Genomic DNA, 24,100 nt, shown 5'->3' with positions numbered 1-24,100 from the left:
TATAGCTTATGAGCTTTTTGATTGATATTATGTTTATTTTTAGTGTCAATGACTACTCTAAGACTAATGAGGACTTTCATAAGTAAAGGAATTTGCTAACTACGCATGCGCAAGAATAACCATTGAAATACATGGAAGTTAATATACGTTTGACGTGAAGACATCGCTGGAACGCATGGAAGTGCCGTGTGAAAGGCTGACATCACTTCCGGTGACGCGGAAGAAGCTGGAAGCGGGGAAATCAACTTCGCACAGCTGATATGCGGCAGAATGATGATCGGTCCGGAACCAAGTGTGAACACACCCACCACACCACCAATAGGAATAGGAGTTGTCCTATATATTGGGACTGTGGGGGAGGGAGGGTATAGCGGGAATTTTTTGTACAGATTTTTTCTGTATTGTATTATTTCAATTTCTATTTTAACTTAAGAGGACCCTGAAGAAGGTCTAATTGAACGAAACGCCTTTTATTAATAAATACATTTTTTCTACTGCTACTTTTGTTCCTGCTCCAGTGGATCCAGTTTAACCCCCCTATAGGATTAGGGGTTGGCACCCTGAATGTACATTTATTATCTACATCTTGTGAGTGCTTCTTATAGCGTGTCTTGTGTAACATGCATATTATGGTCTTCACTATGTATTGTTAATCTTTTATAGGTATAGACAGCGGTTTCCCCCTATCTTTTGTATACATCCTTCACTTAGCCTGATTGATCTGAGCTGGTTTATCTCAATGTGTTGCAACTTTCTAACAATTAAATGTTTTACCTGTACCACACAATCGGCTTTGTTAACCAAACGTGATTTTTATCTTGTTTTATTATTTTCCAAACAAAAAATGAGGCTGCTTTAACTATGAGTTTACACCAATGTGGCTATGACACTTCCTATTTTTGTACATCTGCCATAACTCCTTTTTTCTTTAGTATTTTAGATCTTACAGGAGCCATCGCTGGCTGAGGTCATCAATACTGATGATCTCAGCAAACCCAATGCTTCCCTGTAAATCAACATAATGGGGGGGAGGGGGGCAATAGGAGGGTGCTCATTGAGTTGCACTGACTCACTGAATCTCTAGCAGGAGCATTCATGGTCACTCATCTTTGCACGCCCAAAGCCAGAAAGCCTCATTTGTGGCTGTTCGAGTGCCAACCACTGGAGGTGACCTTTGGGAGCAGTGCAAACACTGCATTTTCTCAGAAAAGGTCTGCATCGACAGCTGCCTTGCCCCAGAACTACATTAAGCTGTAAACTCGTATTCTGATGCCTATACTGTCTCTTTAACCCCTTAAGGACACATGATGGAAATATTCCGTCATGATTCCCTTTTATTCCAGAAGTTGTGTCCTTAAGGGGTTAAGTGAGGGATACAATGTGTCAAGTCGCAGGATATACACAATAAATAACATGGAATCACTCCGTGCGGCAGGTCATTCTATTTCCCCTGGTTTGTCTTATTTAAGAGATCGTTTAAAGGTGTGTTTTTTTACCGGTTACAGAAAGATTATTAAAAAGGTTTATTTGCCTTGGACTATTCAAAAATGATTAGAAAATAAAACAAATGTTCAGAACGTTGAGAGACTGAAATGTAATGCCAACACGTGCAATTGATTGAAATGAGGATTTGTTTTATCCTTTTACTAAGATTAAAGGTATTAACTACACTTTATGGACAAAAACAATACAGTAAAGAGATCAGGGCATGAAAAAATAACTTTTTGTTTGGATGACACTAAGTTACATGCATAAAGTAACCAGAACAGAATTATTTTATTCCAATCATGAAGTCAGGTTAAGTACAAAAGAACTGTCATAATAAAAACAGAACTGGTATAATCACAGTTACAGTCACTCTGCATTGTGCAGTGGAACTTGAACAGAGAATTTCTGACCAGCGTTGACTGAGAATTTTAGTATGCGGAGTTAGTGGGCAGAGTTTGGGTGTCACTGTGCCCAGCGGCTGTAAGAGCTGTGCCTTCTACGAAATGCAGGGATTAACAACGAACAAGTGAGAATGGACAGGCCACATATTAACATTTTGGGAAAATCTCCCTAAAGCCACTAGCCAAACACACTGACTCTTTAAACGATTAACGAATATTCAAGGCCATAGTCCATGTGTCTGGGAATCAAAATGTAAAGGCCATGTGCAACACCATCCATGCAATGACTTGAAACACATTTTGCAAACAAACTGACAAAAATTATTTGGTTGTTTCATAAAAGCATTTAACATACTACCATTTTGCTACTTAGCATTAATCCCCTGGAGCTGTTAAACTATGCTGTGCTCATAATATTGTATACATTACTTTACCCCCAAGAAACTTCGATAAAAGACTTAGAAAAAAATATGTAAACAGTACGGGGGAATTTCCGATTTGTAATCGCTTTAAACATGATCCTGATATAGGACAGAAGCCAGTTTGATGAATCACAGGCCGATTGGTGACTCACTTCGAATCTTATGTTTATCTACCCTACTGAGAAATGTTAATTGGAAACAATACGAGGTGGCGTATGCGCAGAGAAATATCCCACAGGAAGTAAATGGTTGTCCTGGGGGTTTTGTTCGATGCTTTCCAGGCTGATACAAATAGATGAATCACTACAAGGTGCCTTATTGTAGGTGGACTATATTAATAATAAAAATGTGGAATATCTTAGTTGTTAAGAAGTGATATAAAAGGTATACATTTTTTATTTATATATTTTTTTTTTTATAAATGGGTTAAGCCTTCCCCCAAATCCTCTAGTTGCTGTCTCATTGACAGCCGCTAGAGGCGCTTGCGTGATTCTCACTGTGAAAATCACAGTGAGAGCACGCAAGCGTCCATATGAAAGCATTGATAATGCTTTCCTATGAGAACGGCTGAATGCGCGCGCAGCTCTTGCCGGGCGTGCGCATTCAGCCGATGGGGCGGAACGGAGGAGGATCGGAGGCAGAGAGCTCCCCGCCCAGATACACTCTCAGATACACATAAAATGACATACACACACTTTCACTCATTCACAGACACACCCTGACAGTTACACTCACTCACAGTCATACACACACACTGACCGTGACACACACATACATTTTCTCATACACTCACCAATTATTAATATATATTTTTTAAATTTAAATCCACCCAGCCTCTCTACCTTTGGGAGAGCTGGAGTGGATCCTTTCCCTGACAGCTGGTGGGTGGGTTCCTTGCTGGCTCTGCTGGCTGGGCTAGCACTGCTGGGGCTGCTGGATGGGCTGGCTCTGATGGATGGGCTGGCTGGCGCTTAATGGAGGCAGCGAGGGAAACAAGCTCTTCTTGCTCAGGGCGTGTGAGAGAGCAAAAAGAGCGAAGGACAGCACTCCCTTATATTAGTAGTAGTTTAACACCTCAGGGGTGGGGGGTGGGGGGGCAAACAAGGTATTTGCCTGGGAGATTGGGATTTTTTTTTGGCACAGCCCCCCCCCACCCCCGAAAGTGCCGCCCTAGGAAAATGCCTTGTGGTAAATGCAGCCCTAATGAGGACATGTAACATTTTCTATACTCCCCATGGATTCAGTGCTTTCCTATATGTTAAGTATGAATGTGTTGGCGACACTCCCCATTCATGCACATTAGGTCCCACCATTGCCTGAAGAAGGAGACCTAGCCAGCACCGATGGAACCTTGGCGCTGGAGAGAGTTAAGGTACAAAAGGGTTTAATCGTCGAATGGTGGTGGTGGGGGACCTTCAAAACTAGAGGCCGGGACACTACAGCAGTACGAAAACAGGTTTGTAATTATAACGCTATAGTGTTCCTTTAATAAAATGAGTATCGATACAAAAAGTTACCTTGTTACAATAAAATCAAAGTTAAAAGGCTACTTACATGGAAATGAATCATCAAACAGAGGGTCTATGTTATGAAGCAGTTCCACCCTGGGAGACGGGCTTCCTTCACTAGCAGAATAAAGAAATGGAAAACATTACAGTGTCCAACATCTGCTAACTGCATTTTCCATTTTTAATACTTCCTTATGTTAAGACTTTAGGAAATAACTAATTTGACAGATCAACAATCTACCGCGAAACTCGTATTCAATGTAGCAACATCTGAGAGCTGAGCTAGACATAGCAGGACATGATAACAGGATAATCCCGGCACACGCCGTATAGACATCTATAGAAATCATGTGACAGCGAGAAGAGGGTGGATTCATTTCTGATGGCATTAATAGCAGTTTCTGGTCTTCATCAATTGGTAAAACAGGTATCCTCAGAATTATGTAGAAAGGCACGATTAGTCAGGGATCTGCATTTCGAAGTCTCAAATGTCATAAAACAATTAAACTGACCATGCATAAAATGTTTATATACAAGGGGGAAAAAGCATTATTTATGCACGATTATTTTAATTGAATTAGCTATACACAATGTGTAAGTAACAAATGACTGGGAGGTGATGTGTTGGGATTCACTGCTACGTTACACCGAGATGTTATTTACTAACCAGTGTAACATCACCCCAAAATAAGTAAACAATATCTTGAGTGGTGGGATGGAAGGTGATAATATGAAAAGGAGTGAAGGTTCACAGCCCTTGGGTGCCCTATTCCTCAACATCTGTTTACGCACTAGCAGACAAGTCTTACCTCAAAACACCATAAGCAATACAGTGTGCTGCAGTGGTTATGGTGCCAGGAGTCCCTGATGCTGGCCCATGGTAAGCAGTGAACATGGTTTTCTTCCAGAGTTCTGTGATATCACTAGGTATACGTTCCCATTCTGCTGTAACAATATTGGTTTTGACCCTTTTAGGACTCGTGTCCAAATTTGGACATAACTGAGAATGGGATCTTACACTTTAGTGATATCACAGAATTAGAATGATGTGGGCAGCCGGGGACCCAGATATGTGTTCAAACTTGTGGGATGGCACCAAAGGACTCCTGGCACTATTACCACTATAGAGGACTTTAGTGGTTTTGGTGCGCCTTTAGTTAGACTTGCCTGGGGCTATACTATGATTGGTTAGTTAGATTAATTATTTAGTTTTGAAAATCAACCAATCGTAGAGGTCCAGTCAGCAGGGGAGTATAATAAGCCTCTGCTAGCCGTATCCCTGTACTAGAAAACACTATACAACAACTCGTTCTGGTTATTAGTAGAATATATGATTTTTCTTTACAGCATTATTGAGTTATAGAAAAGCAGTACAACATTCGATCGGTGTATATGCACCGTAGTAAGGGGGTGTATCAGGATGTTACAGCTGGTCACGTAAACAAACAGGTGGGTTACAGTACAATCATACAATCATACAGCTTGGAACGTATATAGGTTCGGTTGTGTGGTCTTTTCATGCTGAGTGGCAGCCTAGATATGTGGTCGGTTTGGGTTAGGGTGGTTGTGAGCTTCCTCATTCCCGGGTAGAATGGGTGGTTTGTTTAGGTTTCTACCTTGTAACTTCTGATGAGATTGTCTGTTGTCAGTAGATTTTGTGTATTTGTGGTGTTTCCTTGTGTATTTTCGTCTGTTTACCTGGTATTCGGGATTTCTGCTTATGGTTCTGAGTCGGATTTGGGGACTGGCCGTGTTTGTATTGGGGTTGATTTGGTAGCGCTCTATCTGTGCCCCAGGACTTTTGGTTAGTTATGAGGTGCGCTGGGTGGGCCCTTGGGTGCTAGGTGTTGATGTGGGTGGGGTGTCGCCTTTGGGGGTCCAGTTGGTTCAGTTTTCTAGGTGCTGCTATGGTTTTCGAACCTCATAGTGCTATCACTTGTGAAGTTTATGAGAGGCTGTCCCCCTAGAGTTAGGGATGGTGTGTGTGTGGGAGTTGCGTGGGCCTAGGGGGGGAGGGGGTGTGGTTGGGCTGTGGATTGGCGATGATGACCATTATAGGTGTTGTGTATTAATTTCTCCGTGAAAGGGTATTTTACATGTGGTGCAAGCGCCGCTGCCCCATCCGGGGCTCGGGCGTTTGTTAGGGGTCGGGAACTCGATCAGCCAAGGGTCCCATATTTTGTTGCAGTGTTTTGTCATGTCGTGTCGAAGGGCTGAGAGGCTATCAATTTTTCTGGTTTCCTCTATTTTATTTTTGATTTCTCCTATGGTTGGGACTGTTGCCGCTCCCCAGTGCGATTCTATGGCTCTTCTGGTGGCTAGTTCCATTTTGGCTATGAGCTTGTTTTGTGCTCGGGTGTGTCCTTTAGGGGTTTAAATAGTAATCATGTCCAGGGGTCCATCCCTATGTTTGTATATAAGATTTTGGAGGCTAGGTTTGTGATTTCCGTTTGGGCTATTTGTTGGCGGTCCCACCATAGGTGGAAGTATGTCCCTTTTTGTCCGCAGCCCTTCCAACAGAGGTCGCTTGTGGATATCCTCATTTGTTTCAATTTTAGAGGAGTGAGGTACCACCTCATGAATGTCTTGTACACCTGCACTTTATGGTTGACGCAAATTGTGACTGTTGCTGTGGCTTCCCAAATGTCCCCCCAGTCTGCAGGTTCTTCAGGTGGTCCCAGGTCCCTTTCCCAGGCCAAGATATATGTTAGTGTTGTGTCTGGCGTTGTGTGGACTAGGAGGGAGTAGATGGGTGATATCTGTCCTTTGTGTACTGGGTTTTGCATGCATCTGTTTTCAAACGCCGTGAGTGTGGTTTGTCCTGCTAATTTGTAGGTGGTGGTGTCCATGAAATTTCTGATTTGTATGTAGCGGAAGTAGTCATTGGTAGTGAGTGGTGTGTTACGCGGTAGATCTGTGAATGGGATTAGTTGATGGTTTCGGTAATACTGGTATATTCATGTTAGGTCATTGTCTTCATAATGTGTAAAGTTGTGGGGGTCCATTCCTGGTGCAAAGTGTTTGTTTCGCAGTATCGGGGTTAGGGGTGACGGATGCGTTGTGAGTGTTTATTTAAGTGCGAGTTTGTCCCATATTTTGATGAAATTTGTGAGGGCCAGAGTTGTCTGTGGGATTGTCTGGCTTGTTTCAGGAGCCAGATACATAGGGAGGGGAAGTCCCTGCCGAATAGATCATGCTCCAGGTCTACCCATCTCTTGAGTCCAGCTGGAGCATGTAGGGTTTGTACCTGGGCGAGTTGTGCCGCGTGGAAATAGTGTAGCATGTGCAGTAGGTCCAGTCTCCCTGCTCTCGTCGGGAGGTACATTGTGGCTCTTCCTATCCTTGCTCTTTTATGTACCCATACAAATGTGTCACACCTAGGACTAAGGATAAAGTATAACTGGACCTTAGAATGGCCGGACTTAATGTCTCCAAGAATAGTCAAAATACTAACCGAGGTCAGGGACACAGAAACAGATGGGTAGTCTATGAAATAGGTATAGGAACCTTGGGAGTATGTTGATTTTTATTGAGGCTAGTCTGGCGAGCCATGAGATCAAGAGACCTTCCCATGATGTGATGTCTCCCATCACTTTCTGTATGAGGTGGGTGTAGTTAAGGGTGTAAGTTTGGGTTACGTCTGCCAGCAGATTTGTTCCCAGGTAGTGGATAGGTGAGGAGTTGAAATGGAATGGGTAGTGTGCTTGGAGGGTGGTTAGGGTCTCTGCGGGGATCTGTACTGGTAGTGCTTCTGTCTTGTCTAGATTTAGTCGGTATCCCGATACTGCTGAGTATTGGGCTAGTGCTTGAAGTAGTGGTGGTAGGGGGTGTGTGGGGTCTGTCAGGGTGAGAAGAAGGTTGTCGGCATATCCCACCACCTTGTATTCCTCCTTCCTCATTTGTAGCTCCTTAAAGTTTGGGTTGAGTCTGGGTGCTTGTAGGAGGGGTTCTAAAGATAGCGCTAATAGGAGTGGGGAGAGGCGGCATCCCTGTCTGGTCCTGTTTTAGATTCTGAAGGAGGGAGGGTTTGCGTTTGATATGAGGAGGTTTGCTACTGGTGTAGAGTATAGGGTTTGGAGTGCAACAATGAAGGTTTGTGGGATTCGGATCTTGCAGAGGATAGCAAATAAAAAGGGCCAGAGTATAGGAACAGGGTTGGGATCTGTCTGTATGAGGCTGTTCATACTAAGTCAAAAGTCCGTCTGGTGTTGTCATATACCTGTCTGGATGGGATGAAGCCCACTTGGTCTGGGTATATTAAATTTGGGTAGGTACGGGTGGAGTCTATCCATTAATTTCATGAACATTTTAACGTTGGCTTGGGTAGGAGGCATATGTCGGCCCTGAGCATGCCTGGGGGTAACGAGTCTCCCAGGAGCATCGAGTTGAATAAGTTGCAAAGATGAGGTCGTGGTAGCATGGATAAGGTTTTATAATACAGTCCTGTGAAGCCGTCTGGGCCTGGGCTTTTGTTTGGCTTGATGGTTTTAATGGTTTTGGCTACTTCCTCGATCATGATGAGTTCAGCTAGTCTTTTGGTCATTGCTGGGGTGAGGGCTGGCAGTGGTATGTTATTTTGGTATTCCTCTATGGATTGGGGTGTCTGCGATGGCTACAGTCTGGCAGTGGGGTGTGGTCATATAATGTGGTGAAGTAATTTTGAAATATTTCTGCTGTTTATTGGCTGGGAGTGTATGAGTTTGTCCGTCGTGGGTCTGTATTAGTTTTATGCGTTTTTGTGCTCCTCTGCGTTTTAGTCTCCGAGCCAGTAGTGTGTCTGCATTGTTAGATTTTTCATAGAATAATTGTTTAGACCATTGGAGTGCTTTTGTTGCGTCTCTGGCCATGAAGTCCCTTATAGTGTTCCTGCATGTTTTCATTTGGGCCATTATGTCCGGAGATGGGTTGGCCTTGTGTCGTCTTTCTAATGTTCAAAGGTTTGTGAGGGATTGTGCTAGTTCGGCCAGCCGTGTTTTTTTGTGTTTGGATGCTATGCTGATGAGTTTTTCCTCACAGGACTGTCTTGTGTGCTGCCCATAACATACTCTCGGAGGAGACTGTGTTCTTATTAAGGGTAAAGTATTCACTTATTTCTTTGTGTATTGATTCTTTCAGAAGTGGGTTGTGTAGCAGTGTGGGTTTAAGATGCCAGGACCAGGGGCGGGCTATATTGGGGATCGATACTTCCAACGTGGTCTCCGTATGGTCTGACCAAGAGATAGAGCCAATGGTTGCCGATTTTACCATGGGTAACAGGGAGGGGGTGATGAGGAATAGATCTATCCGGGAGTAGGAGTTGTGTGGGTGGGAGTAGAATTTGTAGTCACTGGTGGCAGGGTTGCACAGCCTCCATACGTCTGCTAGTGGAAGTTGTGTTGCGAATGAAGCAAATAATTTGTCTGTGTGGCGAACAGAACCTCACCACGGGCTTTTGGAGGAGCCTGCTTGCCAGCCTCCTGCCCCAGGACTATGGCCCCTGCAATAGACCTGGCTAAAATACTTTAAAAATACTCTGTTCGTGCAATTGGGATTATATGGTTCGGTTCCTGATCAGCCGTGCGAACCAGAGACCACCCGGGAGCTTGTTTAACCCTATTAACACTTAGTAATGATTCTAACCACAGTGTTCTAATTTTCTGTTTGGGTGTCCGCTGTTTGCATGAACGACCACGAGGTGGCGGCCATCTTGTTCGCATGAACGCAGGCAGTGGTGTTTGGTCGTCAAGTTCCTGGAACTCAAAATCGGACACAGAAACTCCCGAACACCGCTGAACTTCCATCATCACCTGCGTTCGGTTCTATACAATTTAGAAGGGCACTGTTTGGTGGAATCGTTCGTCTGGATGAGGGGAACAAGCTCCAGGGTAAGAACATTGACTATGTTAGGTAGTATGTTTATTTTTAAACTACCGAACTAGACCGATTTCAAGCCCTGATTCCTGGAAATGTTTTAGGCATGGGACCATGCGTGCAGTCGGTCAAATTAATGACTTCCAGGAAATTCCTGAACCCCTGAACCGATCTGGGTGAATTTTGGATATGTTGGTCACCCAGATCAGGGCTATCATGGGATGTAAGTTTTGTGGGGGTTTTGCGTGTTTAAATTTATTTTGGGGGTTTTATAAAAATGTGGTGTTTGTGTCTGGAGATAATGGAGTTTAGTTCAGTTCATGACTAAATTATCTCCCAGGCACAGGGGAGGGATTGTCTTATTATGTATGGGAGTGTCCTGGATCTGACAGCCAATGTAATTGTGTGTTTGTTTCTGCTGTGGCTTACTCTCAGGTCCAGGGGGGAGGGCCCATTTCATGGGGACTTGCATATAAGGCCAGTTGTGGCTACCAATAAATTAGTTCCTCTTCACCCTCAACATAGGGCCTCGTCTCATGTGTGGAGGGGATAGCTATATTTACTCTGGGGATTGCTATATCACTATACTCCCCATGGATTATAATCACTTGCTCTTTTAAGAGCATATTGGTACACTCTCTTTGAGGAGAGGTCTACCCACTGGAAGCTGGATCCTGGTCTTGGGTCCAGGGTGGGTGGAGGACAGCGAGACCCCAACCAAGCTGTAGCGCTAGAAGTGGGGACTACAGTGCTGATGGTGTCTGGTGGAGTGCTTGGGAGTACTTGGTGAGCACTAGGAGCAGCGATTGGCGGAGGCACCCGCTCTGGGTGCCAGGCCGTCCACCACAGTGTCACGACTACTAGTGTGGTCCAGCACGCAGAAACTATGTAAACATATACATATATAAGGAAAGGGAAGTAAAAGGACAGAGCGTAAACCGGACCTTAGAATGGCCGGACTAATACGCTAGAGACAGAGAATGGTCAAAGGGAAAGCCGAGGTCAGGGAAGCAAGAAAATACACAATACCGTAAAGACAAGCCAAGTCAGGGAAACCAGAATTTAGAATAACCAGGGAAAAGCCAAGATCAGGATACCAGGAAATCAGAAACATGAAAAATTAGCACTCTCAGGAAACCAGGAAACGGAAACCACGACAGGGCAAAGTACTGGGGTGAGTTAGGGATTTAAATATCCCTCTCTATGCTCTGATTGGTCAGAGGGCGACCTCTGACCACAAAACGTGCGACCTGGGGGAGCGGTTCCCGGCTCGCCGACGAGCAGGTAAGCTCGTGTTGTCGGTGCGGTCGTGCCGGTTGGGCACGGCCGTGAGACTCGGCGGGCCGACGTCCGCAACAGTACCCCCCACTCGAAGACCGCTCACCGGGCGGGAAGGACCCAGCTTAAGAGGAAAGCGGTTGTGAAACGACCGGACAAGACGGGGCGCATGAACCCGGTCAGCAGGGACCATAACCCTTCCAGTCAACAAGATAGAACAAGATACCTCTGGACATTTTGGAATCCATTATAGAACGAACTTTGTATTCCTCTTGGTCACCCACTACCAAGGGTGGAGGAGGTGTAGATATCCTGGTGTATCGATTGCAAGTAAGGGGCATGAGCAAAGACACATGAAATGTATTGGCAATCCTCATATGAGCAGGAAGTGCCAAGGAATAGGTCACTGGATTGATACGTCGGATGACTCGAAAAGGACCTATGTACCGAGGGGCAAATTTCATGGACGGAACCCTAAGTTTGTGGAGAGCCACACCTTGTCACCTGGATGATAGACAGGATTGGCACCCCGTTTCTTGTCAGCTTGGACTTTTGCACGTAACAAAGCCTTTTGCAGAGCTGAATGAACGGAATCCCAAGTATCATGAATAGATTCTAAATGGGCGTTTAAAGCAGGGATGTCCGTGTCTGAGAATTCAGAAGGGAAAATAGTGGGGTGATAACCCTGATTTACAAAGAATGGACTATGATTAGAAGATTCATGAGTCGCGTTGTTCCTGGCGAACTCAGCCATGGGTAAGAGTTCATACCAGTTAGACTGATTGGCATTGATAAAACAACGTAAATAGGCTTCTAAAGACTGATTAGCCCTCTCTGCTGCTCCATTTGTTTGAGGATGATAAGCTGACGAAAAGGAGAGTTCGATGCCCAATTGTTTACAAAAGGAACGCCAAAACCTAGAAATAAATTGGGTACCTCTGTCAGATACTATGCTTTTGGGTACACCGTGCAACCGAAAGATCTCTCTCAAGAATATCTGAACTAGATCTTGAGCAGATGGTAATTTTTTAAGTGGAATAAAATGTGCCATCTTCGAGAATCTATCGATGACCATAAGGACTGTATTAAACCTGTTTGAACTGGGTAGATCCACAATGAAATCCATGGCTAAATGGGTCCATGGAGCATTAGGTACGGGCAGTGGTTGTAACAATCCAGGGGGTGATCTAGGAGGAACTTTAGAAACGGCACATATTTGACATGCCCCCACATAATCTTTGATATCGTTCCTAAGAGTAGGCCACCAAAACCTCCTGGAGAGGGTTTTATGAACTCCAGGATGACCTGCTGTGAGGTTATCATGGAATAAATCAAGTACCTTTTTTCTTAACGGAGGTGACACATACAGTTTATCCGGAGGTTTTCCCACGGGTGCCTGAGTTTGATCTGCTATTATGGCACAGAAGAGTGGAGAAGACACTTCGGAAACTGTGGTGGCAATGAGGCATTCTGGAGGTATGATAGGAAATCTCTCTTGTTCAGGAACTTCATCTGTCTCAAACTGCCTAGAAAGTGCATCTGCCTTTGTGTTTTTAGTTCCAGGCCTATAAGTAATTACGAAATTGAATCGGGAGAGGAACAATGACCATCTAGCCTGACGAGAGGACAATCTCTTAGCGTCCCCAATATAAGCCAAATTCTTATGATCAGTGAAGATCAAAAGTGGCTCTTTGGAACCTTCCAAGAGATGCCTCCATTCCTTAAGGACAAGTACAATGGCCAAAAGTTCCCTATTCCCTATGTCATAGTTCTTCTCTGCAGGTTTGAGTTTGCGAGAGTAAAATCCACAGGGATGTAAAGGCGTATCAGGATTTTCTCTCTGAGACAGAATGGCTCCAACTCCTGTTTCTGACGCATCCACTTCTAGGATAAATGGCTTGGTTGGATCAGGATGGGTCAGGACAGGTGCTGAGGAAAATAAAGATTTTAACTGTTCAAATGCCTCTCTTGCTTCTTTGGGCCAAGATATGCAATTTGCTCCTTTTTTGATTAAATTGGTTATAGGAGAAATTACAGAAGAAAACCCTTTAATAAATTTGCGGTAGTAATTCGCAAAACCTATAAAGCGTTGTGTAGCTTTAAGGCCCTTGGGCAACGGCCACTGTAAGACTGCCTCCAGCTTGCGGGGATCCATCTGGAAACCGGACGGAGATATAACATATCCAAGGAATTGTATCTCCGTTTGGTCAAACTGGCATTTCTCCAGTTTACAGTAAAGACCGTTCTGTAACAGGGTTTTAAGTACTACTCTCACATGTTCGTGGTGTGTCTCTAGGTCTGGAGAATAGATGAGAATGTCGTCCAGGTTCACTAGAACGAACATGTGAAGGTACTCTCTTAGGACATCGTCAATAAAATCCTGGAATACCGCTGGAGCGTTGCATAATCCAAACGGCATAACCAGGTATTCGTAATGTCCCATTCTTGTGTTAAATGCGGTCACCCATTCGTGACCGTCCTTAATCCTGACTAGGTTGTACGCACTTCTGAGATCGAGTTTAGTGAAGACTCGAGCTCCTTTCAATCTGTCAAACAGCTCTGATATAAGGGGAATAGGGTAGGCGTTTTTTATCGTAATCTTATTCAAACCCCTACAGTCTATACAGGGGCGTAGGTCTCCTTTTTTAGAGACAAAGAAGAACCCAACCCCTGGCGGGTGAGGAGGACCTACGGATATGACCCTTTCTGAGAGCATCCTTTATATACTCTTCTAAACAAAGATTTTCTTGGGGGGACAAAGCATAAACTCCTCCCTTGGGAGGCATAGTACCTGGTAATACATTTATGGCACAGTCATAGGGTCTATGTGGAGGTAACCCCTCTGACTGGGCTTTGTTGAATACCTCCTTTAAATCCAAATACTGCGGCGGTATCTGTGTGGTCAGGGGAGATGCAATAGGAACATTAATGGTACCAATTGGTTGTGGTATCTGCTTTAAGCAAACACCTTTGCATCTCTCACCCCAACTCACAATCTCTCCTTCAACCCAATCCAAACGTGGATTGTGTTTCAGGAGCCAAGGGAAACTGAGTATTATCGGACATGTAGGTGAAGATATGATTTGAAAGACCATCTCTTCAGAGTGAAGAATACCCACTGAGACAGTGATTGGCAGAGTTTTGTGTGTGATGAAAGGCTGGGTAAGAGGCTTTCCATCAATGGCCTCGACTGCTATAGGTCTCTCTTTCTGTCTTAAGGGCAGGAGATATTTTGCAGAGAATTCTTTGTCTAGGAAATTCTCCGCTGCCCCAGAGTCAATCATAGCCTCACACTGAACAGTGGTTTTCTTAAAAGACATGGTAACTCTGACAAGGAAACGGTTCTTAGTCAATTTAGGGGACATATACATCACACCTAAGGTCGGTCCCCGTACGTGCCTTAGGTGTGCAAGTTTTCCGGCCGAACCGGGCATGACAATCTTTGATGCCCCTTCTTGCCACAATACATACATAGCCCTTCGTTACGTCTGTGTTGTCTCTCTGCCTCAGTGTGTTTAGCACTACCCAATTGCATGGGTTTAGGTTCTGGAGGAGCTTGGCTACTCACCACTGGATTAGAGAAACGAGGGGCTATGGACAAATTAGGACGTCTATTACGTTGTTTGTTTTTCTCTCTTTCTCTGAGCCTGTTATCGATTTCTATCATGTACGCAATAAACTCATTGAGATTAACCGGAAGGTCTCTAGCTGCGGTCTCGTCCTGTATACTCTCAACTAGACCTTCAGAGAAGGCAGCCACCAGACCACTATTGGTCCAGTCAACTTCGGACGCCAGTGTTCTGAACTCTATGGCGTAATCGGCTACAGAGCGACTGTCTTGTTTTATTCTCATAAGGGCTTTGGCAGCGTTCTTCTCCCTGCCTTTAGGTTCAAAAGTAGCCTTAAAAGCTGTGAGGAAAACACTGTAATCACGGGCTACTGCGTCTCCACTCTCCCATAAGGGGTTAGCCCAGGTTAAGGCCTTTCCTGTTAATTGGTTCATCAGATAGCCAATTTTTGATCTATCTGTAGGGAATGAACCTGGGGAGGCTTCGAAGTGGTACTCAATTTGGTTTAAAAAACCTCTAAATTCTTTGGAATCACCTCCATAACGAGGGGGAGGTGAAAGGGTTATGGACGGTGGTTTATGTGGTACGGGAACCACTACAGGTGGAGGAACCACAGGTGGTACAGGAGGGACCTCTAAATAGGCAGTCCTCTGGAGCAAGGTCTGAAATGCCTGGGAAAATTGGTCTAACCTGTGGTCCATATCCTCCACCCTACTCTCACAAGCAATCATATGTTTGCATAGTTCTGCAGTATCCATGGCCCTGTCGTAATGTCGCGACTACTAGTGTGGTCCAGCACGCAGAAACTATGTAAACATATACATATATAAGGAAAGGGAAATAAAAGGACAGAGCGTAAACCGGACCTTAGAATGGCCGGACTAATACGCTAGAGACAGAGAATGGTCAAAGGGAAAGCCGAGGTCAGGGAAGCCAGAAAATACACAATACCGTAAAGACAAGCCAAGTCAGGGAAACCAGAATTTTGAATAACCAGGGAAAAGCCAAGATCAGGATACCAGGAAATCAGAAACACGAAAAATGAGCACTCCTCAGGAAACCAGGAAACGGAAACCACGACATGGCAAAGTACTGGGGTGAGTTAGTGATTTAAATATCCCTCTCTATGCACTGATTGGTCAGAGGGCGACCTCTGACCCCAAAACGTGCGTGTGCGTTGACGGCGTGACGTCACGCACACGTTGGTATAATTCCCGGGGGCGGGGCTAGTGAGACGCGACCACGCGGTCGGCGCCATCTTGGATTTGGGCGTGATCCCCAGAAGACCTGCGGGAGCGGTTCCCGGCTCGCCGACGAGCAGGTAAGCTCGTGTTGTCGGCGCGGTCGTGCTGGTCGGGCACGGCCGTGAGACTCGGCGGGCTGGCGACCGCAACACACAGTCTGCTTTGGTTGTGGGTGGTTGGTGGTGTGGGTTGATGCGTGGGCGATGCCTGTCTAGTGCTGGGGACATGGTGGTGTTGAAGTCTTCCCCTAGTATTTTATAGTGGGAGGGAAAAGGGCTAGGTACGCTTGCAGCAATTCCCAGAACTGTTTGTCTCGGGTGTTTGGTGCATAAATTGAGGTGACGGCGTAGTTGTTCATGCCTGCACGGCCGGAGATGGTGATGAACCTTTAACTACCTGTTTTATGTTTATTGGGCACGCCTTGCGCACAAAAATAGTTACCCTTATTTTGTTTGCCTAGGGGTGAGTTGGCTGTGTGGCTTTCTTTATAGTGTCGGTACAGGAGGGGGAATGGTTTTACTTGGGTAAAATGGGTTTCCTGCAGGAGTATCAAGTCTGCGCCCGTTCTGTTGGCCCACCTCATGAGTTCATGTCTCTTGGAAGGGTTGTTGAGGCCCTTACCGTTTATGGATATGCAGGTTATATTGGCTGTTTTATATGTTTTAGCGGGGTGTCCCTTGCTCGTGCTCCCCAACCGCGGCCGAGGCGGCTCGCACGCCCCCTGTGGAGTTGGTGTGTGGGTAGAGGGAGAGTGTGAATCAGGAGGAAGGGGTGTGGGGGAAATAGGGAAGGGTAGGTGTAAGTTTGGGGGGTCGGGTTCGGCCTCTTGGCCTGAATGTGGGGGGTTTGGGTATAGGTGATTTTTCATTTATTTTTAAAAACTCCAAATGCATTCCTGTGAAAATGAACATACTGCCCACAAGATTTATTATAGATACATTGATTTATTATAGATTTTAATCTTACCTTTGCTAATGTCAAACCCTTATTAACTCCTTCCTGACAGTGTATGCCATCATAAGAATTCTTTTTTTAAGGATCCTAGTCCAAACTGGAATGAACTCTCAAAAATATGGACTGTCTGTCCTAAGTAGGGACACTTGGGTGTAAGCTGTAGGGAGTTGCTTAAGTTAAATAAGCAGAATATTCTATTTCGGCACATGGTATAAAGGTATAAAGGCGATGACAGCATTGTGGAGCATTTTGTCTCCAGGGGGTTCATGTTTATACAGAAATTATTCCATTACAAGTTCCTCAAATATATTCACTGTAACTTATTATTTATATTGACAGTTGTTTTTTTTTTTTTTAAAAGAAAAATAACAAAGGGGGTAACTTCAAACTTTTTCCAGTTTTGGAAAAAGTGAATCGTTGATTCAGCTGATCAAAAAAACAAAACAAAAAAACTTTTCCCGGATGTGCAGAATGACTGTTTTTGGATGTGAAAAGACAATTGCTGAGAAATGATTGAAAAGTCCTTATTGGGAAGTGCTCATATATTACTGAGAGATCAAAACAGGTCTAAGAAACATTCCTTTCCCAATGAAAATAACCATTTATTTACTGTCCTTCTAGGACACTCAGGTCTCTTTTATTAAAGAGATCCTAATCAGCCCTAATATTTAGAAAGGGAAGTAGGAAATGCTGGAAAAAGAAATTGGTTCTATAGTTACATAATCATAAATGTTCATATCCCGCTTGTTGCGATAGCTCATTCTTGCCATCCGATTACACATTTTATTTCAATAAAGGGAAAATGTGTCAAATCAACAACAGGTTTCGATCAATACATCCAAATATTGGGAAAATATTGCAAAATAATCAGAGCAGAACTTGCACTAGGATGTATTTTACTCCACTATTCTACTATGGTCTAATTACTCTGTTAATGACTTTTATTGACTTGCATATTTCATGCTAAATGTCTACAGTAAAAAAATCAAAGACTAGGGGACACATCTCACCTTTTGTAGTTATTTAATTTGATTGATACAATGTAATGTGAAATTAGGAATAGATTACCTGATAGTTTTCCATACATCGAAGCCATCTAGGGGTTTTGTGCCATTGGTGGAGCCCCCAGCCAGGTGCACCAAGGTGGGGAGCCAGTCTGAGATATGGATCAGTTCTTTACTGGCTATTCCTTTCTGTTTTAACAGGGAACTTGTAACAAAGCCAACACCTCTCACGCCACCTTCCCAAAGGGTCCACTTTCTTCCTCGAAGAGGCCAGTTGTTCCCTCCGGACAATGTCTGCCCACCGTTATCTGCAAAGCATGAAGGCCATAAATGTGGAACAGTTACAACAAATTCCAGTGTAGTCCAGAGTTCCAAAATACGAAGCATTGCCAGAGTATCTCCTGGTGGACCTGTGTCCCAGAATTTCACCAATAACAAAAGAATAAGATGTTTTACTACAGGGGGTTTGGAGAAGGCTAATTGAATGACTGCTTAAAGTGGTCCTCTTGGCAAATCTAATCTAAGCCACATCATAGAACATTTTACAATTCACACTTTAGTGAATGAAGTATTTGAACTGCATACGTTTTCAAAAATTGCAAATTTAACCCAACCCACTCACAGATGTCACAGAAATAATCTATGCACCCCCATGCCCTTCCAGCCTGTGCAGTCTCCCGGATTGTGTTGCATTAAGAAAAAAAAATCTATTTGTAGCCGTGCTAAGGATTAATGATAAGTTCTTTTAGAAAAAAATGCGTTTGTCATGATGAGTCCTGCAGGTTAGTCCCTCCCGTTACAGACGGCTGGAGATGCTGAGTAACTAATTGCAAAGCAGTATCTTTAGCCAACGCAGGAAAGTCTAAATATTTTCTTTATTTCAATGCATTCTCTGTTTGCAATAACACAAAAACAGCACAATCTCTAAAAAAACGGTAAAGTATATATTTTTTGTATTCTCTCATCCTGCGTGATTTTGATATACAGTGTCAGTATCGTCCAGATTTCCTACTGGTGGGGGGTGGGGGGTCACTGACACCGGCTACATGTTTTCTTTTACACATTATGCTCTATTTAATGCCTGACATATTCTAAATGTTATACGATATAATAATAAAGAGGCCACGTTATTCTTGCCCAGTTTACAAGAACCATTTCCCCATCTCAGGAATTCGTCCCTCGAGCATTCATGTGTTGATCACTTTTCCTGTTTCATTTCCAGGTTAAAATGCCAATGAACACACCGGCAATACAGTCAGAAATGAAACCAGTAAAGTCCTATTTCTAAAAAGTGTTCTGTAGTAGCCGCTGCAAACAACACCTCGCTGAGCTTTATATGAGTTGCAGTACCTGTCAGATGCACTGCCCGAGGTTCATTTACCTCTGATTGGACAGAGACAATGAGGAAAGCTCCCATCTAATAACTCCATCACCAACACAGCTAGTGGTTCATTGACAGAAACGAAATTACCTTTGTCACAATATGTTTTATTTGTAATTGCATGTTTATCTGTCCTGGCACAGTCAGGGCATGGCATGTTAATTAGCTGAACCTTTGCCGTGCCAAGTGTTGTCCTAGTTTTTACTTACCTCTGCTGCTTCTTACCCCAGTAGATGTATTTATAAAAATGGACACTATAGGCACCCAGACAACTTCAGCTCATTGAAGTGGGCTGGGTGCACTACCCCAGGTCCCTTTACCCTTCAATTGTAATTATTGCACTTTTTAATAAACTGCAATAATTACCTTTGAGGGTAAACTCCACATCTAGTTGCTGTGGATTTCCAGGTCGTTGGGTGACCTTTGTTCGCCTAACTGATGCTGGATGTCCTCACGGTAAGTATGAAGACATCCAGAGTCACCCAAAACCCCGTAGGAAAGCATTAGAGGGCGGGGGGCACTATAGGGAGCTAGAGTGTCAGGAAAACAATTTTAATTGGGTGAAGGAGCAATCCAGAGAGGTGACAATTCTGCTTTAAATAGGGTTTTAATTTGTATCCTTCTTTTAAGAACTGTTCTAGCTAAAACGAATAGGACGTGCATACATTTCAAGGTGCCCTGGTATTTATTTATTAGACCTCCAGGGATGTTAGCATTATGTTAGTGGCATAGCAGCAATGGACCAGCTGCATATAGAGCCGTCCAGCCCCCAACTAATACAGCACAATCCCAACCGTTCGCGATCAGCCACATACCGAGGATTGTGAGACGCTGTACGCATTCTTTGGAGGTGGGGTGTTATCTCCAGGACAGCGCATACATTAACGGTATAAGTACCTGAACGCTAACTTGTCATCACCACGGCTTTAAAGAACAATTTATCCTCCATTGGTTTCCTGTCAAATGGTTTTGTGTTGTGTTTTTAATTATTAATTCATAAGTAAACGATTAACGACCATTCTTCTTATTTCGGTTTACGTACCAATTCTAGTTTTGACAGTCTTATTCTTGGAAACAAATAATCCATCTGGCAGAGTTAAAAACCTTCCATCACAGAATTATTCGCTGGCCCCATTGCCTTGTTTAAATGACCCCCTTGCATCTTCTGCCTCCCAATTCCTTACCAGCTCCCTCACTTCATCACCCAGTTTTTAGTTAAATCTCAGCATGCACTTAACCCTCTCCATATCAGATATTTTACAGTTAAGACAACAATTCCAAAATGTTCCTGGTATCCCCCAAGCACCTTCCAAAGTGGAATGTTGCAGATATTCTCCTCTCTAGCCGAGTCAGATTAATTGGTGGTTACCCCATTCACCAGGTGCCTTAGAACATCTACTTGGTCCTCAGAAAGGTCCACCTGCAAGATTATTGGGTTTCATCAGTGGCAACGTCCACCTAGGCTCCCAATCCATATTCTAGGGTATCGGAATCTCATATATTATAAAGACTGCTTGTTTTTGAGTGTCTTACTTATTATGTTCTGTAGTATTGGAACGTGGGAAGACGTAAAAATACATAAAATACAAATAACTGGTATAAACAGATCAGGATTGAGGCTACGTGAGGAGGGGAACTCTGAGGATCCATTAACAGAATAAATGTGAAAGTATATTCAAAAATTGTGGGCCACTACAGCCATGTCGAGTTTAGTAAGTGGAGATGACCAGGCAGAGTGGGTGGTAGGCACCTGCAGGTATGTATGATTGAATATTTAGATATGACTACAGAATGTATGAGCAGACTGGAGATTTTCATGTCCAGACTGGTATTTTAAATTAAATTAAACATATATATATATTTAAATACAGGAAATTATTTTTTCCATACAGTAGGAGCAAATAACGAATGGCAACTGAGACAGATGAGCCTCATTGTATAAGTCACATTTCACGCAAATTAAAATTGGCATAATTAACAAGAATCAAGTCACGGACAGAATTAAAGGGACAGTCCATGCATGAAATGTGTATTAACTTAGCTGATGCTGTAGAACATCAAAACAGTCATCTGCAGTAAAGCAGTCATTCTCACCCCTATTACGATCGGCCGTGTCTCAGCTGGAAGAACCTCATTTGGCAACCGATAAAACACCATGTTATCAGTAATTAGTGGAACATCCAGAGGCAAAGCATTATGGTAGTTAAAGGTTTGTACCAGTTGGATATTTAAAGTAAATATCTTGGAAAGCTTGTGTGCCACTGGATGATGTAGCGGAGACACTCCGAAGAGCTGTACACATTCCGGTACATATGGTTATAATGACCTTCTTACACAGTCAGTGATGTTTTTTTATTTAGCTTATTTTAGGTGTGTGAAAAACTCGGGCAAAACGTGTTCGTTTAATAAAAAATACATATATGCACCCACATAGCATTAAAAGGTCACCTCATTTATAATAAAATTGTACATTGCAAACTGTGTGTCTCATTATAGCTTCCGTGAGTGGCTCACCATTAACCCCAGGTCGACCTCACTACACACAGGCTGTTTCATTCAATGTATAAATTAACAATAAAATTCATCTCAGACTGAATATTGAATATTTCACGAAGTCCCCGAATGGTTTGATTTTCAATGATGTTTATTCCAGGAAAACAGTAAATAGAACTGTAGCAGTTGTTCTGTGAGCCTTCCTCTGATTGTCTGCCAGTAGCCGAATGTTTTGGCTGCAGTTGGTTCTGTTTGTGGATAACATACACAAAGCAGCAGACATTCTCCTTGTAAAAGGCTAATTTTGGTATAAGAATCTGCGGTAAGGAGATAACTGTTACAGGGCTAGCTGGGAATGCATAGGACCAGTGAGAAGCGTATTGCTGTGGTCAAGGCGAGAGATGATAGCATTGTGGACCAGCTTTATATAGGCATTATTTATTGGATAACGTTTCTATAAACAGAGACATTCTCAGATATGACCTTCAAAGTCATCATCCTATTATTGTACCATGCCAACCCCCACCTCATTTTACAAGAAATCCCAGATTTCACAATCTTAAACATGGCAATGTCGCTCAATTTACGGTTTTGGAACCAAACTTCTCTACCCCAGAAAATGTGATACGCCACATTGGAAGAGCAAACCTTTAACAGGTAAATTATAAATATATTGCGCTGTCATGGCTGGTGATATTCAAACCTCTCAGTGAACACAGTGTCACCTTACCATCCCAGGTACACACCGCATGCCATCCACAAAAAGAAACAAAAATGTAAAGAGAATTCCCCCCCAGTTTTGCCTTTATTTAACTACGGGACAATAGATAAAAAGATATTTTATCTGTAATATAATGCAAGCACTGCCCACCATTTGATTAATTATGTGTCTGACCAGGAATAACATAGAGGCATTCAGCATTTCTTAGGCCTGAACGGAGTATCTCGATAGAAATATAGCGATGGGAATAATCTGTCAGTGGCCACATCCCCTCGAGCAGATTGGATTTCCTTACTGCACGACTCCTTTAAGGAGTACAACGGTAACTTTATGGTATTTTGTTGCTTATCTCACGCAAAATAAACAGAGCAATCTGGGCCCAATTTAAGGCTTTTGCCAGTTGCCATCTCAGGATACAGCTGGAAAAGATTTTAAGTAAAACAGAAAGAAAGTAGGCTAAACGTGAACAATTGGCGTATGAAGCTTAGCAGCAAAGAGCACAGGAAGGCTGTGCAGACAGTTTGGCAGCCGGCTGACAGCCATTCCGACAACAATTCCACCGACCAATCAAAACGGGCCGTGTTTGTGTTCTCAATGAGCTTTAGACTCGACCAACAATAACAGCGGGGTGGGGAGCGAGGCTTGGGATCCAAATCACGGTCCAGAACACACAAGTGATCCCCTGCGGAATTTTGATGATGACACAGCAAATGCAATGGATTACGCATGGAAAAACCACAGACACACACAGACCCAGCTGATGGAACATCAACATTTTCTATTATCTTTAAAATCTGTATTTCATGAAGAAGTAAATAAATCTGTATAATACGAGACGTTCTTGTGAAATGATTGTAATGATTTTCCCATATTCATATTAAAGCACACAGAACGGAAGATTTCGATTGGGAGGTATTTGCACCTCTTGCTACCTGCCGTGATTTAGGAAATTTCATTTGGAGCACCTGCACACACACACACACACACACGCACACACACGCACACGCGCCCACTTTAATGGGCCATTAAAGTCACTTTAAATCAGAAGAATTGAGTCAGGAATGAAATCCCAGATTTGTCATAGTAGACGCTGTAAGAAACCACTGTATTACAGAGTAAGTAAACATTGACATGTACACAAGGTGCTTTTACTTGTGTGAAACACAGGACAGATGTTGCAGAAGTTTTGTCTGCTAACATTGCACTTTAACCAATCAGGTTAGGGGACAGTGGCTGACTAACGTGAAACCTTTCACGTAGCTTTGGCTGTTGTCCAAATAATATCTGTCCACTTCAAACTGTAATTTGACAGAAGAAAAATATACTAAATTGATCATCCTATTTCTGTGGGTCTGATGAACCAATGCAAAGTAAAGATCCACAAAATACCCATTACAAGTGCTCGAGTAACAGGCTCCACATGCACCTGGTATAGCCCCAACATGGGGAAACATTGTGTGCTCCAATTATTCCCATTCCGGATGTCACACACTGCAGGTGGCAGCCAACTAATCCATCCTAAGAAACGTCTCCATTTAGACCTGTGGTATCATGGCGCATGGACTGTTTTCATATGAGACAACGGGCGAAATGTTCAAACTCCACAAAAACACAAGTTACAGTTTTTGTAAAATTTAAAGGGACACTATAGGCACCCAGACCACATTGTTACAATGAACTGGACTGGATACAATGTCCCCTCCCCCCTGTTTTAACCCTAAACCTGGAAACATTCCTGTTCTACATGAATGGCTGTGTTTTATCTGCAGGGTTAACTGCCTCAAGTG

The 24,100-nt window shown here is 43.5% G+C and overlaps 1 protein-coding gene across 3 annotated transcripts in view; it reads right to left on the bottom strand.

The window, feature by feature from the left end:
* The window catches only part of ARSB (arylsulfatase B), a 105,547-nt gene that overhangs the window by 27,014 nt on the left and 54,433 nt on the right, over nt 1-24,100 (bottom strand). For all 3 annotated transcript variants that reach the window (XM_063453587.1, XM_063453588.1, XM_063453586.1), the window contains 2 exons: nt 17,783-18,026; nt 3,866-3,936 (listed from right to left, as the gene is read on the bottom strand). In XM_063453587.1, the coding sequence (XP_063309657.1) occupies nt 3,866-3,936; nt 17,783-18,026 (315 nt within the window). The remainder of the gene's footprint in view (nt 1-3,865; nt 3,937-17,782; nt 18,027-24,100) is intronic.

Source organism: Pelobates fuscus, chromosome 5, assembly GCF_036172605.1.
Source record: "Pelobates fuscus isolate aPelFus1 chromosome 5, aPelFus1.pri, whole genome shotgun sequence".
NCBI classification, from domain to species: Eukaryota; Metazoa; Chordata; class Amphibia; order Anura; family Pelobatidae; genus Pelobates; species Pelobates fuscus.
This window is presented reverse-complemented; position numbering and strand designations above follow the sequence as displayed.